This window comes from Manis pentadactyla, chromosome 8 (genome assembly GCF_030020395.1).
Source record: "Manis pentadactyla isolate mManPen7 chromosome 8, mManPen7.hap1, whole genome shotgun sequence".
Classification (NCBI taxonomy): Eukaryota; Metazoa; Chordata; class Mammalia; order Pholidota; family Manidae; genus Manis; species Manis pentadactyla.
Window position 1 is genome coordinate 115,038,789 of NC_080026.1, and position 21,407 is coordinate 115,060,195.

Consider the following 21,407-nt stretch of genomic DNA (forward strand, 5'->3'; position numbering starts at 1 on the left):
GACCCCCTCCCATAGCCCCCAAGGCTTCAGCCCTGGAGTGCGGCTCGCCCGACCCCTCCACCACCAACTCACATCATAGGGTCCTCCAGGCCCCCTCCCATCAGCCCCCAAGGCTGCACCCTTGGAGTGCTGCTGTCCCGGAGCCTCCCCCACAGCACACAAACATAGGGGTATGCCAGAACCCCTCCGATAGGCCCCAAGGCGGCACCCCTCGAGTGCCGCTCTTGAGGCCTCTCCCCCACCTGCACAGACCCAGACTGACCCTCCAGGAACCCTCCAATAGGCCCCAAGGCTGCAGCTCTGGAATGCCGCTGGGCCAACCCCTTCCCCACCAGCACAGACCACAGAGTCCACCAGGGCCCCCTCCGAAAGGCCCCCAAGGCGGCACCCCTGGAGCCGCTGGCCCTGACCACTTCACCGCCAGCACAGACCATAGGGTCCACCAGGCCCCCGTCCAATAGGCTCACAAGGCTGCACAGCTGGAGTGCCGCTGGGTCGACCCAGCCCCCACCAGCACAGACACATAGGGGTCTGCCAGGATCCCTTCCGATAGGCCCCAAGGCTGTACCCCTGGAGTGCAACTGGCGCAATCCCTCCCCTGCCAGCACAGTCCATAGGGTCTGCCAGGACCCCCTCCAATAGTCCCCCAAGGTTGCAGTCCTAGAGTGCCGCTGGGCCAACCCGTCCCCCACCATCACAGGCCTATCGGGGTCCACCAGAACCCCTTCAATAGGCCCACAAGGCTGCACCCCTGGGGTGCCGCGGTCTAGGTCCCTCCGCCACCAGCACAGACCAATAGTGGTCTGCCAGTACCCCACTGATAGGCTCCAAGGTTGCAGCACTTGTGTGCTGCTGGGCCGAACCCTCACCCACCAGCAAATACCATAGGGTCAGCCAGGCCCCCATCGGTTAGGCCCCCAAGGCTGCAGCCCTGGAGTGCCGCTGGCTCTACCACTGCCCCGCCAGCACAGATCATAGGGTCCACCAGGCCCCCTCCCATCGGCCCCCAAGGCTGCACCCTTGGAGTGCTGCAGTCCCGGAGCCTCCCACGCAGCACACACACATAGGGGTACGCTGTGACCCCTCCGATAGGCCCCAAGGCGGCACCTCCCCCAACAGCACAGTTCCTGCCAGGAACCCACCAATAGGTCCCAAGGGTGCAGCTCTGGAATGCCGCTACGCCGACCCCTCCACCACCAGCACAGACCATAGAGTCCGCCAGGACCCCCTCCGATAGGCCTCCAAGGCTGCACCCCTGGAGCCGTGGCCCTGACCACTCCCCCGCCAGCACAATCCATAGGGTCTGCCTGGAGCATGTCTGATAGGCTCCCAAGGCTTCACCCCTGGAGCGCCGCTGTCCCGACCCCTCCCCTGCCAGCACAGATCATAGGGTCCGTCATGATCCCCTCCGATAGGCCCCCAAGGCTGTAGACCTGGAGTGCCGCTGGGCCGACCCCTCCCCTACAAGCACAGACCATAGGGTCTGCCAGGGCCCCGTCCAATAGGCTCCCAAGGCTGCACCCCTGGAGCCATAAGTTTTTACTGGTAGAAACCTGGCATGACATGTTTCAAATCAGATATTTCATTGTATTCTATGACAAAAACTTGAGGCCACTGTAAAGCAGTGAGGGTGAAGCAGTGAAAATATTTGAGTTCAGATTATACTTTCTGAGGCTATGTGGTTTAGACAGAAGAACGCTCAACCTAAAAGTTCATGTTCTTACTGTGTCTCTGCTTCTTACTAGGTATGTGATAACTGGAAAAATCACTGAAACTTTCTGAATTTTAACTTCATTTGTAAAGTGAATCGGATAATTTCTCTGCCTACCTTTACAAGGTTGTTAAGAGAATCAAATGAAATCATGTATATTGTACACATAATGTATATAAAATGTGCAATCAGATATATGGTCCTGTTACATAGTTGGAAGTCACTTCCCTCAACTATGGATCCTGGGAATGAAGGTGAATTACATGTATCATGTTCAGGCTGGCTATGTGGTCACAAAGCTATGCTAAATTTTATCCTCTGAGTACACGGAACATGATTGTGGGCTAATTTTAAGAAGGAATAAGATTATTAAGTTCCCTTAAATTGTTCATAAGCATTAGCAACACGTTTGTGTTATAGAGTGGTAATGGGCTGGAACATACTAGCATTTTGTATGATCTGTTTACTCAGTTCCAGAATTTTTTTTAAATGAAAGAATGCAGAACAGAAGATTTCTCAGTATGTCCCACATGATGGAGTGTTTCAGGTGTGTGTGTATTTGTATTTTTGTACTTGATCACTTTTAAAAATGTATTTTTTCCTTAAAAAATGTAAGTACTTAAGAGGTGACAGTAAGGGAGACATACTGTATTCCATCAAATCTAAGATAAAATGATAAGGGGAAAACCTACCAATGAAATTACAAAACAATCCTTTCTCATCACCCAGAACTTTTACTGTATACTTATTGAAAAGCTCTTTTAAACTTAGATTTTTATTATAGGAGAATTCAAACTCATTTGGAAACAGATTTTTGTCATATATTACTCTTTCGCAAGTATGAAAAAAAAATAGAAGTGACAAAAGATATTCCTACAACTTCACTTTTAGAATCCAGCTCTTTTGAATAATTTTTCAAATCAGAGTCATAGGTGTTCATTTCTCCTACATCAAACTCTGAGAGGCCATAAAGTTTTTATCACTCCATTTTACAGATGAGGAACTGAAATACAGGGAAAAAACCCGAATTCACAAGGTTAGTTAAGGGGTTATTATAATTCATATGGCTACATAATAAATTCATATGCTAAATTATGAATTCATAAATTCGTATATTGAAGCCCTAAACCCCAGTACCTCAGAATGTGACCTTGTTTGGATATAGGATCATTGCGGTTATAAGTTATACAAGCAGTTATAAGTAGTTATACAGTTATGAGATGAGATTATACTGGAATAGTGTGGGCTCCTGATCCCATATGACTGGTGTCATACAAAGGGAAAATTTCAATACAGACATGCACAAAATAGGATGCCATGTGAAGATGAAGGCAGAGATGGAATGATGCTTCAGCACTCCAAGGAATGCCAAAGATTGCCAGCAAACCATCACAGGTGCTCAAATTCTCAGCCTTCAGAAGGAAGCAATCCTGCTGACACCTTCATCTCCGAATTCTAGCCTTCAGAGCTGTGAGGATAAATTTCCATTGCTTAAGCCACCCAGCTTGTGGTACACGTTACCCAAGACCTTGCACACTAGTACAAGGGTGGAGTCAGGATCAATCCCCCGGCAGGAAGGCTCTGAGATAGGCATACTTAGCACCTCGCTCTCTGCTTCTGACAGAATAGCGCTAACCAAAATAAAAAGAATCCCCACCCCGCCTCCACTGGCCTTCCTGCAATGGGAGTTACCAGTTTTCAAATCTCGGCAGACAAGCCAAACATCCTGTATCTGCATCGTAGGCCCTGGAGCCCCTGCTTTCCTAACCGCTAAATTAAGAGTCTGTTTGAGCTGACTCCCTGGCCAGACCTTTTTCAGACCTACAGGACTAAATTCACTCAGCCCATCTGCCTGGCAGTCTGTATCCCTACTAAAGTTTAAAAAGTCAGTGTTTAATAGATTTGGAAAGCAACACCATCTGAGGATAGTTGCAGGTTTGTGCTGTTTCCTTTAGGTTAAAATGAAAGGATATGTCCTATGGGTGATAGTGGAACAGTGGCCCTCCAAGCAGTTGTACTGAACCAGTACTGACAGAAAAAGAAAAAGGCTGTCAAGGTGGCTTGGCAAGAGTGGACAGGACCTTAGAGAGCCCTTACTGCAACCTTGAATTAGAGCTGGGCCCTAAGCACAGGTCCTGAAGTCGGGAAGGCTTGGGAGCGCAGCGGGATCTGCGACCAGGTCCGTGCCGCGTTGAACGCAGCCGGGGTGCGCCTCCGGGTTCCCGCGGCGGGGTGTGGGAGGTCAGGGTCAGGTTCAGACGTGGTCCTGCATGTTGGGTTAATGGAGACTACCATCGTTCGGGGCGGGGAATGGCTCTGAGAGTTTTGAGCTTCATTTATGCATCTCGACATGGGCGCGTCTCTCGGCCAGCACGATACCCTTCGGCACAACCGCCAGCTGCGGTGTTTTAAGATGTCATCCCCACAAAACCCGGGAGGCCGGCCCTGGGTCGGAGCGCATGGGCTGGGCGTCCAGCCGCGATTTCCCTCGGGATTCCTCCAGGGCTGCAGCAGAAGGCGGAGATGAGCCTGGGCGCGGCCGCCGGCGCTGCGCGCGCGGTCGCTTTAAGTGCCCCAGGTGCCGGGGGCCGGGAGCACGCGGTCTGGGCGGGGCCGGCGGCGCCCCCGGCCCGCTCTCGGGAGAAAGGGAGGGAGGGAAGCAGAGGGAGGGAAGGGCGACCTACTTCCTGAATAGCCTGCAAAGCCCGGGGCGAGCTTGGCTAGCGCTGCGCGGAGATGTCCAGAGGATCAGCCTGGAGCCTGGCGAAGGGTGAGGCCTTCCCGCCTCAACAGGCTGGGGGTCTTGGCGACCCCGCAACGCCGGGAACCGGCCGGGGCTGCAGCGAGCGGGACTTCCCCGCGGCCCGGGGGCGGCGGGGGGCTGGGGGTCCCAGCAGCTCTCTAGGCCGTAACCACCTGCCCTTCTCCCCGGCAGGAAGCGCGCCCCCGGGGCCGGTTCCCGAGGGCCTCATCCGTCTCTACGGCATGAGGTTTTGCCCATTCGCCAAGAGGACACTCCTGGTGCTGAAGGCCAAGGGGATCAGGTGAGGTCCGAGACGAGGGCGGTTCCCCGAGCCCCCGGGGAACCACCTGCTGCCGGAGACAGGGGTGGGAATCTCGGATAAAGCTCCTCAACATCCTTCACTGCAAACTATTCTCAGCCTTGGCGGGGGACACCAATGAGGTGGGAGGGTGGGGTGAGGGGAATGTTACAGACTCCACCAGGCTAGGACACCCAACCTAGACTAACCTAACCTAACCAGTATATGGATTTGAAAAACTGGGGCTCCAGTAAAGTCAATGCCTGGTTATTCCATTCCCGGTCCTCTGCCCTTTCACTTTTACCCCACTGTCCGCTCAAGTCCAGCTCATCTGATACTGTTTGCTGTTTCTGAGTACATAGTCAAATAGTCGACTGTTTGCTGTTTCTGAGTACATAGTCCATTTCTGAATAGTTGGTAATTGATGACAGCAGAGTCCAGACCTTGACCCTCTTGGCAGAGTGCTGAGTTAACTGCACTGTGCATACTCCTGTAAGTTGGGTTGTTGGTCATGCCCAAGTGTATGTGCCCCAAAATTCACTCTTTTGTGAAGCCTCATGGAAACTAGCATGATCATCCACTGGAAATACATAAATACATAACAGTCACTTGGCTTTTCCCTTCCCCCAAAGATACATTGGCACTGCCTCCTGTCCAAAGACCTTTGAAATCTGTTAAACAGACATTGGATGGATACCTGTGGTGTGGATGCTTAAAATATAGCCCCTGTTCTTTTTTTTTCTCCTGATATCAAAACTTTATTATATTTTTAAAATTAGTTTTTGGTTCAAGTAGAGTTAACATACACTACTAGTTTCAGGTGTACAACATAGTGATTTGATATTTATATACATTAGGAAATGTTCACCGTGATGTGATTACCATTTTGTCATCATACAAAGTCATTACAACACTATTGATTATATTCCCTATGCTGTACTTTATATCCCTGTGATGTAAGATTTGTAGCTCTTAAGCCTGTTCACCTATTTTGTCCATCCCCACCACTTCCCCCTGGCAACCACCAGTTTATTCTCTGTATTTATGAATGTTTATTTTATTTTTTTAGATTCCATATATAAGTGCAATCATACAGTATTTGTCTTTTTCTGACTTAGCATAGTGCCTCTAGGTCCATCTATGTTGTCACAATGGCAAGATTTCATTCTTTTTATGGCTGAGTAACATTCCAGTATCTTATTTATCCAGTCATCTATTGATGGGCACTTAGACTGCTTCCGTTTCTTAGGTATTGTAAATAATACAACAATAAACATAGAGGTGCATACGTATATCTTTTCTAATTGTGTTTTCATTTTCTTCAGATAAATACCCAAGTATCAACTATATTTGAATTTAAAAAATGTATACAGTTGACCTTGAATAATAAGGGTTTGAACCATGCAGGTTCACTCATGTGTAGATCTTTTTCAATACATGTACTGGAAAAATGAAAAAAAACTACCCGGAAGTAGAGTTGCTGCATTGTATGGTCATTTTTCTATTTTTAGTTTTTTGAGGAAACTCCATACTGTTTCCTATAGTGGTAGCACCAATTTGCATTTCTGCCAACAGTGCATTAGAGTTCCCTTTTCCCCCATCCTTGCCAAAACTCATTTCTTGTTTTTTTTAGTATTAGCTATTCTGACAAGTGTGAGGTGATACCTCTCTGTGGCTTTGATTTACATTTCCCTGATGACTAGTGATGTTGAGCATCTTTTCTCATGTCTGTTTGCCATCTGTATGTCTTCTTTGTAAAAATGTGTATTCAGGTATTCCATACATTTTTAAGTGGTATTGTTTATTTTTTTGGTGTTGAGTTGTATGAGTTCTTTATATATTTTGGATATTAACCACTTACTGGATATATCATTTGCAAATATCTTTTCCCATTCAGTTGGTTGCCTTTTTGTCTTGCTGGTTTTCTTTGCAGTACAAAGAATGTAGTCCCACTTGTTTAATTTTGCCTTTGTTGCCTTTGTGTGAGGAGACACATTCAAAAAGTATTGTAAGAAAATTAGAATTCTTTTATTGCAAGTAAGAAATTTAATTGAAGTTGGACTGAAAAGACTTCTTGTGCTCATGTATTTGAAAAGTCCAGGAGCAAGACATAGCTGGATTCAGGGGCACAAAGTCATGTGTTCTGTGCCCCTCTGGAACTCTAGGTTGAAACAATCCTAACTTATTTACTGGGACAGTTTTCCAAAGGAAAATCGAAATGATTTTACCATAATATAGTGTATGGGAGATAAAGAGTGCTAACAGCTGAGGTTGCAAACAACAGAGGTCTACCACATTCATGGATCAGTTTTGAGTCTGAGGAGACTTTCATCAGAGAGGTGCTAGATTTTTACCACATGCTATAACTGAACAAAACATAGTTTTCTCTAAAAGGTGCATCTCCCAACTTGTGGCAGATGTGTTGACTTCTTGGCTCACAATGCCAGGTCACCAAATTCATGTGTGTTCTGAGACCCTTCTTTATCACAAAAGACCAGGATCTACCTTTTTTTGTTTTGTTTTGTTTTGTTTTTTGTTTTTGAAGAACATTATGTTTACTAGGCTCCCCCCTTCACCAAGTCCCCCCAACAAACCTTCAGTGTAGTAAGATGCTGGAGAATCCCTACTCATCTTCTCTGTGTTGCACAGCCCTCCCCGTGCCCCCCACCCCCACATTACACATGCTAATCGTAATGCCCCCTTTCTTTTTCCCCGCCCTTATCCCTCCCTTTCCACCCATCCTCCTCAGTCCCTTTCCCTTTGGTAATTGTTAGTCCATTCTTGGGTTCTGTGATTCTGCTGCTGTTTTGTTCCTTCAGTTTTTCTTTGTTCTTACACTCCACATATGAGTGAAATCATTTGGTACTTGTCTCTCTCCACCTGGCTTATTTCGCTGAGCATAATACCCTCTAGCTCCATCCATGTTGTTGCAAATGGTAGGATTTGTTTTCTACTTATGGCTGAATAATATTTCATTGTGTATATGTACCACATCTTCTTTATCCATTCATCTACTGATGGACACTTAGGTTGCTTCCATTTCTTGGCCATTGTAAATAGTGCTGCAATAAACATAGGGGTGCATCTGTGTTTTTCAAACTGGGCTGCTGCATTCTTAGGGTAAATTCCTAGAAGTGGAATTCCTGAGTCAATTGGTATTTCTATTTTGAGCATTTTGAGGAATCTCCATACTGCTTTCCACAATGATTGAACTAATTTACATTCCCAGCAGCAGTGTAGGAGGGTTCACCTTTCTCCACAACCTCGCCAACATTTGTTGTTGTTTGTCTTTTGAATGGTAGCGATCCTTACTAGTGTGAGGTGATATCTCATTGTGGTTTTAATTTGCATTTCTCTGATGATTAGCGATGTGGAGCATATTTTCATGTGTCTTACCTTTTGTTTTTCATAGTATAGTATTTCAGAAATGTTGACAATTCCTTGGCCTGGGGCCTCATTTTTCTTGCAAAGTCTCCTATCTGGGTGTCCAGTATTCTGTCAGCACATGAACCTTTTAATACACACACACACACACACACACACACACACACACAGGTGTTCAATCTGGGTACTCCTTTGTTTCCATGAGGGATTACATATTTAAATCCTCAAACTAATGCTGTTCTAGCTACTGAAGTGGATAGGGAAAGAGGAAGCAAAAGATGTTGGTGTATATTATTTCTAAGTAACTAATCTGTTCTATTGAACAATTATCCAGCTTTGACAATTATATGGACCTGGCTTTAAGTGTATGAAACTTTCTCTTATTTCCCCTACAAGCTACCAGGCAAGATACAAATCAGATCTAATTACATAATGAATACAGCTTGGATGTCATCTGGTTTTTTTCCTTTTGGGTTTACTTAATGTGATTCACCTATGTAACATTTCAAAAAAATACCAAAGTGTGGAGATTTAATCTGAAAGTTTATGTTATAGATGAATTTTTGGGTTCCTTAATATTCTTGTAAAATGAGGAACTTTGTATTCAAACTAACAAAAGGAATTTTATCATGTTGATTCTTACGTAGTGGGTAGTGGACAAAATGCAAGTAGTTGCCTCATGTAATTTACAGTTTAGAAACCTCTTAGCCCAAAATGGAGTATTTTATGGATAATCTTGAAGTATTTCCACTTATTTATTCATTCATTCAACAAATATTTATTGAATACCTATCTGAAACTATTTTTATTTTCTTAATGGCATTTAAACCTATTTAAAATTTTGTTCATTTATATGTTTATGAATATGAACAAAACACACCAAATGGAGTTTACATTCTAGGGAGATGACATAATGAGCACGTAAATAAGCAAAGTAACTTCAGATACATATCACCAGTTCAATGAAGTGAGTAAAACAAGATGATCATGTAATAGAGGTTCTCAGCAGCTCCAGAGCAGGTGGTTGGGGGAGGGGGCGGGCTCTCTGAGGATGTGGCATTTGACCTGGGAAGACAGGCAGAGAAGGCAGAGGAACAAGCACAAACATGCCAAAGTGGGAACATGTTGGTAAGTTCAAGGAATATAAAAAAAAAGGCTAGGGTGGCCAGATCATAATGACTAGATGTAGTCATAGGAAATAGGTGTGACAGGTAAGCAGGAGCCAGATCAAAGGTCATGGAAAGGTTTTAAAGTTGATCCTTATTGCAATGAGGAGCAATCATGGAGTTGTGGCAAGAGGGTGGCCTGATCCAATTTACTTTGTGTATGGAGAATGGACTGCAGGGAAGTCACAGTGGAAGGAGGGACCAGTGGGGGACTAGAGTCCCAGGTGACAGGGTAAAGCTGAGAAGTGAATAGTCAGAATGTGATTTGGAGGTCTAGTTGACAGGTCTGCTGAAACCCTTTGACTTGAGAATGAGTTGACTCCAGAATCTGGGGTCTGATCAGCTAAGCAGATAGTAGAGTCAGTGAGGATTTATTCAGCTGCCCAAAAAAATGTTTTACTCTCATTTCTTCTGTGTGTCTTTTAGGCATGAAGTCATCAACATCAACCTGAAAGATAAGCCTGAATGGTTCTTTAAGAAGAATCCCTCTGGTTTGGTACCAGTTCTGGAAAATAGTCAGGGGCATCTGATCTACGAATCTACCATCACTTGTGAGTACCTGGATGGAGCATATCCAGGGAAGAAGCTGTTGCCAGATGACCCCTATGAGAAAGCCTGCCAAAAGATGGCCTTTGAATTATTTTCTAAGGTGTGTGTATAAGAAATTTCAGTCCCTATTTGAAAAACTTCTGTTTTTTAAAGCTCAATCAGTGCTTTTATGATTCAGTGATTTGGGAAAGGAGAACAAAACAGGATTCTGGTCTTGTCAGCTCTGGTATGTCCTTCAAGCCCCTTCTTGACCTGGTTCCTGTTAACCTTTCCAAAGTTCATCCTCTTCACTCTTCTGGCAATTCACATTCCAGCCATACTGAATATTTTCAGTTTTCCCAAACTCACCACCTTCTTCTCAACTCTTCCTGGAAGACTCTTCGCCTTCTCACTGTGCCTGGTTATCCCCAAGTCTGTGTTCCCGTATCTGCTCAGACACTGCTGCCTTCCAGGAGCCTGTTGAGCAGGACTGGTGCCCAGCCTTGTATTCCCACATGTGCCAACTTCTCCTCGGTGACTGCCTGGGTGTTGTGCCAGGGCTGTGAGCTGCTTGAGGGTGAGGGCTGTGTTGTCATCACAGCTGGCTCACTGCCTAGGTTTGTGACCAGCTCTTCCAGTTGTGTGACTCTGAGAAAGTTACTTATTACTTTACCTCTGTGCGTCAGCTCATCATTTATAAAATGAGTATAGTAACTATTATCTCCTCATAGATAAAAACCCATTAATATAAAACACCTAGAGCAAAGTCTGGCACATGGGAAGTGCTCAGTTAGCTCTGGTTGTTTCGGCTACAGTGTCTAGCAGTGAACATCTACTGTGTGTTGGCAGCAGCTCTCAGCTGACTGAGTGGATGGCATTCCTGTGGAGGAACTGTTGGCATCTTAATTAGCCTTGATGTTGTAGATTACTTAAACAATTAGTATTAATAAATCAATGACTAATAGCAGATCATAAGAATAGCAACATCAGGTTATATCTCTGTAGCAATCCTCTGTCAGGATATATGCCAGCATTTAAATAATGTTTAAAGAAATACCTTGAAGATGAGACTCATAGGGAGAACATTTTGTTTAAGGAGACAATGCAAAAGGAAGCTAGCAAGGAAGGAAGAGGGAGTTGTGTGGCTTAGCAGAATGAGTGAAAGAACAGTAGAGGTGGCTTCTAAGATGATGGACAGGGAATATGGGATTTACAGGACAGCTATTGGAGCATTAAAAAAAATAGTAACAAGAGATTCACTGTATTGTCTATATAGAAAATGAGATAAATGCTGGAGATGGCTACATTACTTCCCTGCTCACAGTCAGGGAAAAAGGTGGCTTTAGGTACCATATGACACTATCCTCCTGGCCAGCTCAGCAAACCAGAAACGCTCCCACCCATACCCCCAGTCTTAGGATCTTCTCATCTATGAACTTGTAACTGAGACACAGAGACTAAGACAGTAAGGATGTTGAAGTTTTGGAGCTGTGTATACACACACACACACACACACACATATATGTATATATGTGTGTGTGTGTGTGTATGTGTGTGTGTATATATATATATATATATATATATATATATATATACCATTGGAGACTGACAAACCGAAGTCACATGAGCCTTGCAAAGGGAATTGATCAATGGAAAATAGTATGGAGCAGACATTTAAGAGGAAGAGATGAGAGACCAGGCGGGCCCAGATGGAAATGTGGACAGAAGGGCTGCCTGCAAACCTTCAGTTCCAACGAGAAGAGGCTGTGCTGACATTGATGGGACTTCAGGACATTCTCTGGTATTTTTACAAGTGCTTGTTTACTTAAACTGGGATGAGTGGACTTGTTTCTTGCAATGGGATGATACCAAAGACTGAAGTATTAAAATACGCAAACACGTCCACCAGAAGCATTAAAGCATCTGACTCTACATCTGTTAAGTCTTGAGGTAGTAAGTCCCTTTTGGACAGTCTTCTCATGTGCTCCTCAGGATAGAAATCAGAAAGATTCTCTTCCCCAACTCCCTTTGCAGCTGGAGCCAATGTCTGAGTCCTAGGCTCTCCCTGGCAGGTACACACCTGGTAGAGTTCAGGTCAGAAATGAGCGATGCGGGGCGCCAGACTTGGTGTGGGGCACTGGGTTCTGCTGGTATGCATGGCTGGTGGCAGAACTGGTTTTCAAGAGCAGTTGGACTGCAAGATTAAATTCAGAGTAGAAATGGCTTCGAAGCTAGTGGCATCAGTTACTTCAGAGTCCAACCTCTGGCCACGCCACAAGCTGTAGCATCTAGTGCTTCACTCACTGGTAGCTATGGGTGCTTCCCCTCAGGTCAGTTCTGAGCATGATTCTGAAAATGTTCCAGTTTTGTTCCAAGCCTATTTTTTCAGTCACTCAACAATTCTATAAGCCACTTAGCATCCTCCTAAGACATTTTTGGCTCATACTCACCAAAGTGCATTCTATTATTTGCAACTTACAAAATCTTAACCAATATAGCATCCTAGACCACAAAACTGTCTCTGAAATCATTGCATGACCTCTGTGAACCCAGGAATTGGTACACTTTTGAAATTTCTAGAACACCTTAACACTGAGACTATAAGGGTCCTATTGTACTTTTATGTTGAGGGGCTGGTATAGTTAGCTTCACATTGATAAACTAAGAAGTTATTTTCTGTCTAGATACCATCTTTGGTAATAAGCTTTGTTGGAAGGAGAAATGAAAAAGACTGCTCTGGCCTGAAAGAAGAGTTCAACAAGCTAGAGGAGGTAAACAATCACTTCTGCTTTTTACCAAAGTGAAGGATACACTGTATCCACCCTCTTCTTCCTTCTGCTTTTCAATATTCCCATTTTCCAAATCACCTGATGGCAATAATACTAAATAAGGAGTTTTTGTTTATAACAAATTGTCATAACAGACTGCTGTTGTGTTTAAGATATAAACCAAAACACCTAAAAATATTTTGTCATGGGCTTTTTCTTAAAACTTTTTGTTGCATTGACATTAAAGTAATGAGGAAAAAAGAAAATTTCATCAGCATTTCTACAATTTGTCACCTGTTCTCATTTTTCCGTGGTTGTTTCCAGTCCTTGTCCAAATAGTAAAAAAAAGATAAACTGTAATCAGAGCAGAGATACTATTCAGTGTTCTTTTTTCCACTTAGTATTATATAATAATCATTTCCCACTGCAAAGAGTTTGCCATGAATCATACAGACACTTGGGGAAGCCCAGATGTGTTTTTGCCTCCTTTGGGGGAGAACACCATTTGGGCCTTTAGATCTAGTTGTGTTCTTGGCCTTCAGACATTCCATTCACACTTAGCCTTAGGTTTTACTGAGGGAAGAAACAGTTCCTATCTTGTATGGGAATGCATGCTAACATTTTATCATTAAGTATGAAGATTGCTATAAATTCAGAAATTTTTGCACTAAGAAAGTTCTATTTCTAGTTTGCTAGTTTTTTTAAAAGTCATGAATGAGTATTGGACTTTATCAACTGTTTTATCTGCATCTGTTACATCTTTTGAAATGTTCAACGAAGTATTTTCCCTTTACTGTGATGAATATGGTGTTCTTGACAGGTTCTTCTGATGCTGAATCCTAGCATTACTGGGATTTCAGTGGATTTTCATATATGCTCTAGAATTAATATTTAAAGGATTTTTGCATATTTGTTCATAAATGAGATTGGGCTATTATTTTGTTCTTATAGTGTCTTTGTTTGGTCTTTATATCAAGTATAGTCTAACCTTATAAAATTAGTTGTTATTTTTCTTGTATTTTTAGTCTCTGAAACCATTTGATAGGGTTTGGCTGTTTTTGTAACATTTGAGTCTGGTGTCTTTTATGAGGGTAGGTTTTTCATGAATAGTTGGGATTTCTTCAATGGTAATTGATTTTTTGGATTTAATATTTCTTCTTGAATAAGTTCGATGATTTACATTTTTCTTGAAAATTATACATTTCATCTAGGTTTTCACACATATTGGCATGAAGATGCTCATGTTTCCTAATTTTTAAAAATCTCTACATACAATTACTTATATACCTGTATTTGTTTCCATGGATGTTTGTTTTTTCTGTAGTTTCTTGATCAGCATTGCTAGACATGTATTTTATTATTTTTTAAAATTAGCATATGGTGTTCTTAATCCCCTAGTGTTTATTTTACAACTCATTACTTTCCACTTTTATCTTTATTTCCGTTCTTAACAATTACTTTGGATTTACTATTGCTCTTTTGCTAAGTAGCTCAGTTGAGTATTTAATGCATTTGTTTTCAGTCTTTCTTGATTTTTTAAATGCATTTATGACCATACACATTTACTTCTAAATAACATGTTAGTTGTATCCTGTAAGTTTTAATACAGATATTTTAATATAGGCAGTATATTCATTCTTAAGTTCTAATTTTTTTTGGCAGTTTGCATTGTGATTTTCTCATTGCTTAGTAAATATTTCTTTGTATGTTTAAGTTTCCTAAACTACTTTTTTGCTGTTTTCTAATATAATTACATTATGGTCAGAGAATGCAGGTGGGATATTGCTTCTTTGAAGGTTAAGACTTCCTCATAGACTCATTTGGCAACCTGGTAGTCTATGAACCCCTTCCCAGAATAATGTTTTAAAATGCTTAAATTAAAATATGTAAGATTAGCTCTACTGAGCTTTATAGCCTATTTCAAAATGGAAATACTTGCTAAATTTGAGGTTAGTTGTGGGAGGCAGGGGAGCATGTAATTTTTTTTCCCATCTAAGTTCAGGCTCCAGGTTAAGAACTCATGCTTTAAAGTGAGTAGTACCCTGTCTTGTTTTATGCTGCTAAGAGGGTATTTCTTTCTGACTGAAACTACCATCCTTAATTTTACTTATGCATATTATAATTACCAGGCAGTACAGTTTAAGGACAGACCCAGGCAGTACTGATTCAGTGTACAATTCTGAGTGCCTAAAAATCACAAGGCATTCTCTGGGCAGTATGGGAGGTAGACAGTTTAAGATGTAGTCCATTCTCTTTAGAGGATTAGTTTGGTAGTAAACAAAAGACAAATACTCGGATAGATACAAGCTATCAATCTACAAGGCAGAACTTTATAAAGGCCCTGAGAAATCTATGAAGTTTTATAAAGTGTAAGTTGTTTTGGTGTTCATTAGCCAGATGATATTCACAGTTCCCCCACTTTGGCAAAACTATAATACCGATTCACCTTCTTAAATTTCAGAAACATACTATTTGTGCTTCATTTTCAAATAATTTTGACATTTGTTTAATGGTTAATCCAGTTATTTCTAGTATATATTCTAAGTAAAATTTTTATTGAAATATTATATGCAAAAAAGTACCCAAAGCCTGAGTACAGCTTGATGAATTTTTACAAAGTGAACAGCCATGGAACCAGTACCCATGTCAAGAAACAAAATTTCAGTTTTGGCTGTTTTTGTATTTCATACAAAAGGAATCATATAATATAAATTCTTTTGGGTCTTTTTTCATATGATTCTAGGTTTGTAAGATTCATCTATGTTGTGTGTAGTTCATTCCTGTTCTTTGTATAGTGTTTTAATATGACTGTAGCACAATTTATTTACCCATTTTACTCCTGATGGATGGTAAACATTTCCACTTTGGGGCTATTGAAAACAGTTCTGTAATGAATATTTTATACCTTTCCTTTGATAATATATGTTCACATTTCCAACGAGTAGAATTATAGGTTATAGAGTTTGTGTGCTCTCAGCTTTAGTAGATACTGTTAAAACATGGTTGTACCAATGTGCACTCCAATCAGTAGTGGTTCCACACCCTTACTTTGTCTTATATGTTAGCCATTCTGATGGGTGTGTAGTGGTATTACATTTTGGTTCTAATTTTCATTTCCCTGATGACTAATAGAGTTGAGCATCATTTCATATGGTTATTGGCCATTTGGACATCCTCTCTTGTGGTTCAAGTCTTGATGAATTTTCTGATGGGTTGTTTGCCTTTTTTCTTATTGCCTAGGGGTTTGTTCTTTCTTCTGAATACCAGTCCTTTGTTGGCTGTATGTATTACAAAGGTCTTGCATTCTGTGGCTTGTTCTTCTCAACTTCCTAGTTTATTCTGTTGACAGTTTTGTTTCATCCCAAACCAAAGGATTCTAAAGCTTAAACTGATCAAACAGACAGAAAGCCAGTTTGAATATATCAAGGTAAAAAGCTGCAGTTCTCACTTGCTCTACTTAACTTGCCTTCACCATTTCTGATGAAGAGTCTTACTAGATGCACAAATAAAAAGCACTTTTATTCTATTTAATGTTCAGGTTCTGACCAATAAGAAGACAACTTTCTTTGGTGGCAGTTCTCTTTCTATGACTGATTATCTCATCTGGCCCTGGTTTGAATGGTTGGAGGCTCTGGAGTTAAATGAGTAAGACATTTGAATATTTTGTGCATAATTTAGGATGATAATTGGAATAGTTTATATTAACCTTTGTCTCTTTCTTCTTTTTTTAACTTCATGAGAATTTTTAATCAGCAAATGAAAAGGTTATCATCATATACTTAAGTTGACCTTTTTTCTGAACAAAAATTAAGATATTTCATACAGCTGGTATGAATGGGAACAAAGGAGGGGAGTCTTGGCCTCTCCAGACCACACCTATATTCACCACTCTTCCCCATCCCTGGGGTGGACAGGTTGCTCTGTGACATGTAGTAAAATGTTTTAAAAGGAATTTACTACTTCCTTCCCGGTTAAAAATCCCACACGGATGTACGTTTTCATAAGGATGTCACGCAGGATTGTATGACCAATGATACTTCCCCTTTACCAGCATGATTCCCACATATTTTCCAAACTCCATGTTTTGAAGTTTGGCAGCTACCTTGGCTTATTCCCACTTAACAAAGCTTATAGCTCTTCAGTGTTACTTTTATTCACATTCTGGCTGTAGACTAATCAATATATAACATTCTTGATTGTGTTTCATGTTCTCACTCTAAAAAGTTATCAGTCTGTCAGACAGGTTCTCATGCTACCTGAGCAAGTCATCTCACTCCAGTCTTAGATTTCTCTTCCATAAGAACTATACAATAATCTAAATCTAAAATTCTATGATTATGTGCATTTTAAAGAAGTATTTTTAAAGAAGTATTTTAAAAGGTTAGAGGAAGACAAAATGAAACTGTAGCATGAGAATGGTGACACAGGAGACTGCAGTGCCTTCCTAGTCAACCTCACTCCCTTCTTCATTCTGTCTTCCTCCCACAGGTGTGTAGACCACACTCCAAAACTTAAGCTCTGGATGGCAGCCATGAAGGAAGATCCCACAGTATCGGCCCTCCTCACTGATGGAAAGGCCTTGCAAGGTTTCTTAGATCTCTACTTGCAGAACAGCCCCCAGGCCTGTGACTATGGGCTCTGATGGGGGCAGGAGTCAGCAGTGAAGATTATGTCCAATTTTTCCTTCACTAATACAAGTAATAACATGCTTTAATTTTACCAAGTGCTCTAAGTCTCATTGGATTGCCGCCTCTGACTTGACACATTATGGCTTAACTGTGGGATGTCCTCAAGGCCTTCCTGCAGATATGTTTGCAGAATTTCATCTCAGGGTGTTCAGGTGACTCAGAGGGATCTATCGCATCTGTGATGAAAACCTCTACATCATCATCTCTAGTGAGAACTGGACTGCAATGCAGATTTCTAACTGCCCCTAGGTCATTCCCACTTGGATACCCTGTTGTCATTTTCAATGAGATGCCCTTTCAAGTTTGTCTTCTCAGTTGAGAAACTTCCAATTCCTCATTCCTTCCTTTCTATCAGCTTTCACTACCTTTCTTATTCCCACTATCACCACTGAGACCACATCTCCTCAAAGCCAGGTGATCGGGTTCTGGCCTTGGTCTACGTGGTCTCCCAGTCTCCAATCTCTATCCCCTTCAAATCCTTCCTACCAAATTCCATCCTGGGTGCAAAGCAGACGTCCAATACGTGTAGTTAAATACTGTGAAGACCAAATCTGGCAATTCAGTTAGGCTGGATGAGTAATTCAGAAATACTAATGCCATATTCCTTACACTTCCACAGCCCATTGGGCTTCTCACTAATTTTTATCATCACATTACCTCCATGAGAAAAGGTGGAGAGGTTGGAGAGCATCACCTCGTTGTACAGAAGATTCAACTAAGGTCTGGGGTTAAGTGAGGTCTTAAGATGTTGGCAGAACGATCTGCAGATACACCCACCACACTGCTCTTCCCATAATGGGGGAATGTAGACCTGCCCCAGTCCAGTCTGGTTCCTGTGCTTATTTTAAATGTAAGAGTGCATAACAATCACCTAAAGTTCACTGCTGGATTTCTGATTCAGTATGTCGGTAAGTCCACACTTGAAGTGAGGCCCCTGCCCCATGGTGATGCACGTGATCTGGGGGCCGCGCCCTGAGAGGCCTTTGAGACAAGGTTGACTTCACAAACACCTCCTGCTGGGGTTTAATAGGAAGTGATGTTCCTTTTCCAAACTTAGTGTGCTTTGTTTGATTTTTATAAATGTTTGACTTTGGTTGATTTTAGGGTCTTGGAAAATCTGTCTTTGCTTATTCAACTGTTATCATATCAAAATGTTTACTTTTTTTGTCTTTGATCCTTGAAAGCTGTAAAGAGAAGTAGGGATAGGAGAGTACGATCAACTACTTAAAAAGAAAATCTTTGGCTCTGCTTTCCCTGATTGGAAGATGAAGTTCCTCCTATGATAACTTTGGTAATCTTGTTTAATACAAGATTTGTGTGTGTGTGTGTGTGTGTGTGTGTGTGTGTGTGTGTGTGTGTGTGTGTGTGTGTGTGTGTGTATGTGGTGCAGGTGGGGGATTGGATAAACTTCCAGTTATAAGATAAAAAAACAGTGAGGATGTAATTAATGTAAAACAAAATGACATAATTAACACTGTTATATTATTGTCAGAATGGCCATCCTGCCTAAAGCAATCTACAGATTCAGGCAATGCCTATCAAAATACCCACAGCATTCTTCAATGAACTAGAGCAAATAGTTCTAAAATTCATATGGAACCATAAAAGACCCTGAATAGCCAAAGCAATCCTGAGAAGGAAGAATAAAGTGGGGGTTGGGGGTGACTATGCTCCCCAACTTCAAGTTCTACTACAAAGCCACAGTAATCAAGACAATTTGGTACTGGCACAAGAATAGACCCATAGACCAGTGGAACAGAATAGAGACTCCAGACATTAATCCAAATATATATGGTCAATTAATATAAGATAAAGGAACCATGGATTTACAATGGGGAAATGACAGCCTCTTCAACAAGTGGTGTTGGCAAAACTGGACAGCTACATGCAAGAGAATGAAACTGGATTATTGTCTAACCCCATGCACAAAGTAAACTCAAAATGGATCAAAGACCTGAATGTAAGTCATGAAACTATAAAACTCTTAGAAGAAAACATCAGCAAAATTCTCTTAGATATAAACAGGAGCAACTTTCTCCTGAACACATCTCCTTGGGCAAGGGAAACAAAATAAAAAATGAACAAATGGGACTACATCAAGCTAAAAAGCTTCTGTACAGCAAAGGACACCATCAGCAGAACAAAGAGGCAACTGACAGCATGGGAAAATATATTTGTAAATGACATCCAACAAGGGGTTTACATCCAAAATATATAAAGAACTCACATGCCTCAACACCCAAAAAGCAAATAACCCAATTAACAAATGGGTGGAGGATATGAACAGACACTTCTCCAGAGGGGAAGTTCAGATGACCAACAGGCACATGAGAGGATGCTCCACATTGCTAATTATCAGGGAAATGCAAATTAAAACCACAATGAGATATCACCTCATACCAATTAGAATGGCCAACATAGAAAAGACTAGGAACAACAAATGCTGGTGAGGATGTGGAGAAAGGGGAACCCTCCTACACTACTGGTGGGAATGTAAACTAGTTCAACCATTGTGGAAAGCAATATGGAGGTTCCTCAAAAAACTAAAAATAGAAATACCATTTGACCTGGGAATCCCACTCCTAGGAATCTACCCAAAGAAAACAAGTTCTCAGATTCAAAAAGACATATGCACCCCTATGTTTATCTCAGCATTATTTACAATAGCCAAGATATGGAAGCAACCTAAGTGTCCATCAGTAGATGAATGGATAAAAAAGAGGTGGTACATATACACAATGGAATACTATTCAGCCATAAGAAAGAAAGAAATCCTACCATTTGCAACAACATCGATGGAGCTAGAGGGTATTATGCTCAGTGAAATAAGTCAGGCAGAGAAAGACAAATACCAAATGATTTCCCTCATTTGTGGAGTATAACAACAAAGCAAAACTGAAGGAACAAAATAGCAGCAGACTCACAGACTCCAAGATGTGAGTCTTGAGTGGTGGTTACCAAAGGGGAGGGGTGGGAGAGGGAGAAGGGGATTGTGGGGTATCATGATTGGTGCACATGGTGTGTGGGGGTTCACAGGGAAGACAGTGTAGCTCAGAGAAGACAAATAGGGACTCTGGCATTTCACTACACTGATGGACAGTGACTACAATGGGGTATGTGGGGCGACTCGATAATAAGGGTGAATGTAATAATCACATTGTTTTTGTGAAATCTTCATAAGAGTGTTTATCAATGATACCTTGATAAAAAAAAACACTGTTGTACATTTAAAAGTTGCTAAGAGAGTAGATCATAAAAGTTCAAATGAGGAAAAAAAATTTTTGTGACTGTATGAGGAGATGGATGTTAATTTTATTGTGCTAATCATTTTACAATATATGTATGTCAAGTCATTATGCAGAGTATCTTAAACTCATAGAGAGCTGTTCATCAATTTTATATCTCAATAAAACAAAAATGACCCAAAGACATTAGAACATAGGATTCCCTATTATCCTCACTTTTGGAATCTAGGCCCACTTGAAAATAGAGCCTTTTTGCTCATTTATCTCACTCTGAACTTGGTGAACAATATTTGAACATCCAGTAACATAATCTTTCATGTAAATTAGGCTTCTGAAATATTAAGGGGAATGTCCTCCGGTTTGTGCCACTATCAGGGATTGATAAGACAAAAAACTTGAAAGCTGCAAAATGCAAACTCCACTTCCTCTCCTCTTCTCAAAACAGAGACTCGTGTAAACAGAGGAGAGAAATTATTTCTGTGTTGGCATTCTTCTTTTAGAAGGCTTAAGTTATTATCACCCATGAGTGAAGCTCCCTACATTTTCAAAACATCCTATTATATTTCAGGTAACTGGAAACCTATTCGGAGTAGGTTTAATATGGCCTTATTACCATTTGTTTCTTGCTTGAGTGAGTCAATATAATAGAGGTGTAAACATAATATAATAACATAGGCAGATTTGCAAAGAGGATTTCAAAGAGATATCTAATGGATCTTAGAAAGGAAGTGGGGATAAGCTTAAAGGTCATAATTAAAATCTTTCCAGGGAAACCATAGTGTTCAGTGGTAAGATGAAAAGTCACATTACTGAAAGGTAGCCTGCAGCATTCAATCCATTCAGTTGGCATTAAACTGATAAATGGTGAACTAAGTA

At 41.5% G+C, this 21,407-nt stretch overlaps 1 protein-coding gene across 1 annotated transcript; it reads left to right on the plus strand.

Annotated features, from left to right (window-relative positions):
• Positions 1 to 4,256: 4,256 nt before the first annotated feature.
• Positions 4,257 to 18,419, plus strand: LOC118929738 (glutathione S-transferase omega-1). The gene is made up of 6 exons (XM_036920120.2): positions 4,257 to 4,481; positions 4,647 to 4,755; positions 9,729 to 9,951; positions 12,515 to 12,601; positions 16,137 to 16,243; positions 17,087 to 18,419. Exons 1-6 carry the CDS (start codon positions 4,448 to 4,450, stop codon positions 17,238 to 17,240), a joined length of 714 nt encoding a protein of 237 aa, XP_036776015.2. The 5' UTR covers positions 4,257 to 4,447; the 3' UTR covers positions 17,241 to 18,419.
• The last annotated feature ends 2,988 nt before the right edge of the window (positions 18,420 to 21,407 follow it).

Bases quoted from the DNA above. Each gene is read 5' to 3' on its own strand.
- LOC118929738 (XM_036920120.2), top strand. From the start codon at position 4,448: ATGTCCAGAGGATCAGCCTGGAGCCTGGCGAAGG. The intron at 4,756-9,728 runs GTGAGGTCCGAG...TGTGTCTTTTAG, and splicing joins CTGAAGGCCAAGGGGATCAG to GCATGAAGTCATCAACATCA. The intron at 12,602-16,136 runs GTAAACAATCAC...TTTAATGTTCAG, and splicing joins AGTTCAACAAGCTAGAGGAG to GTTCTGACCAATAAGAAGAC.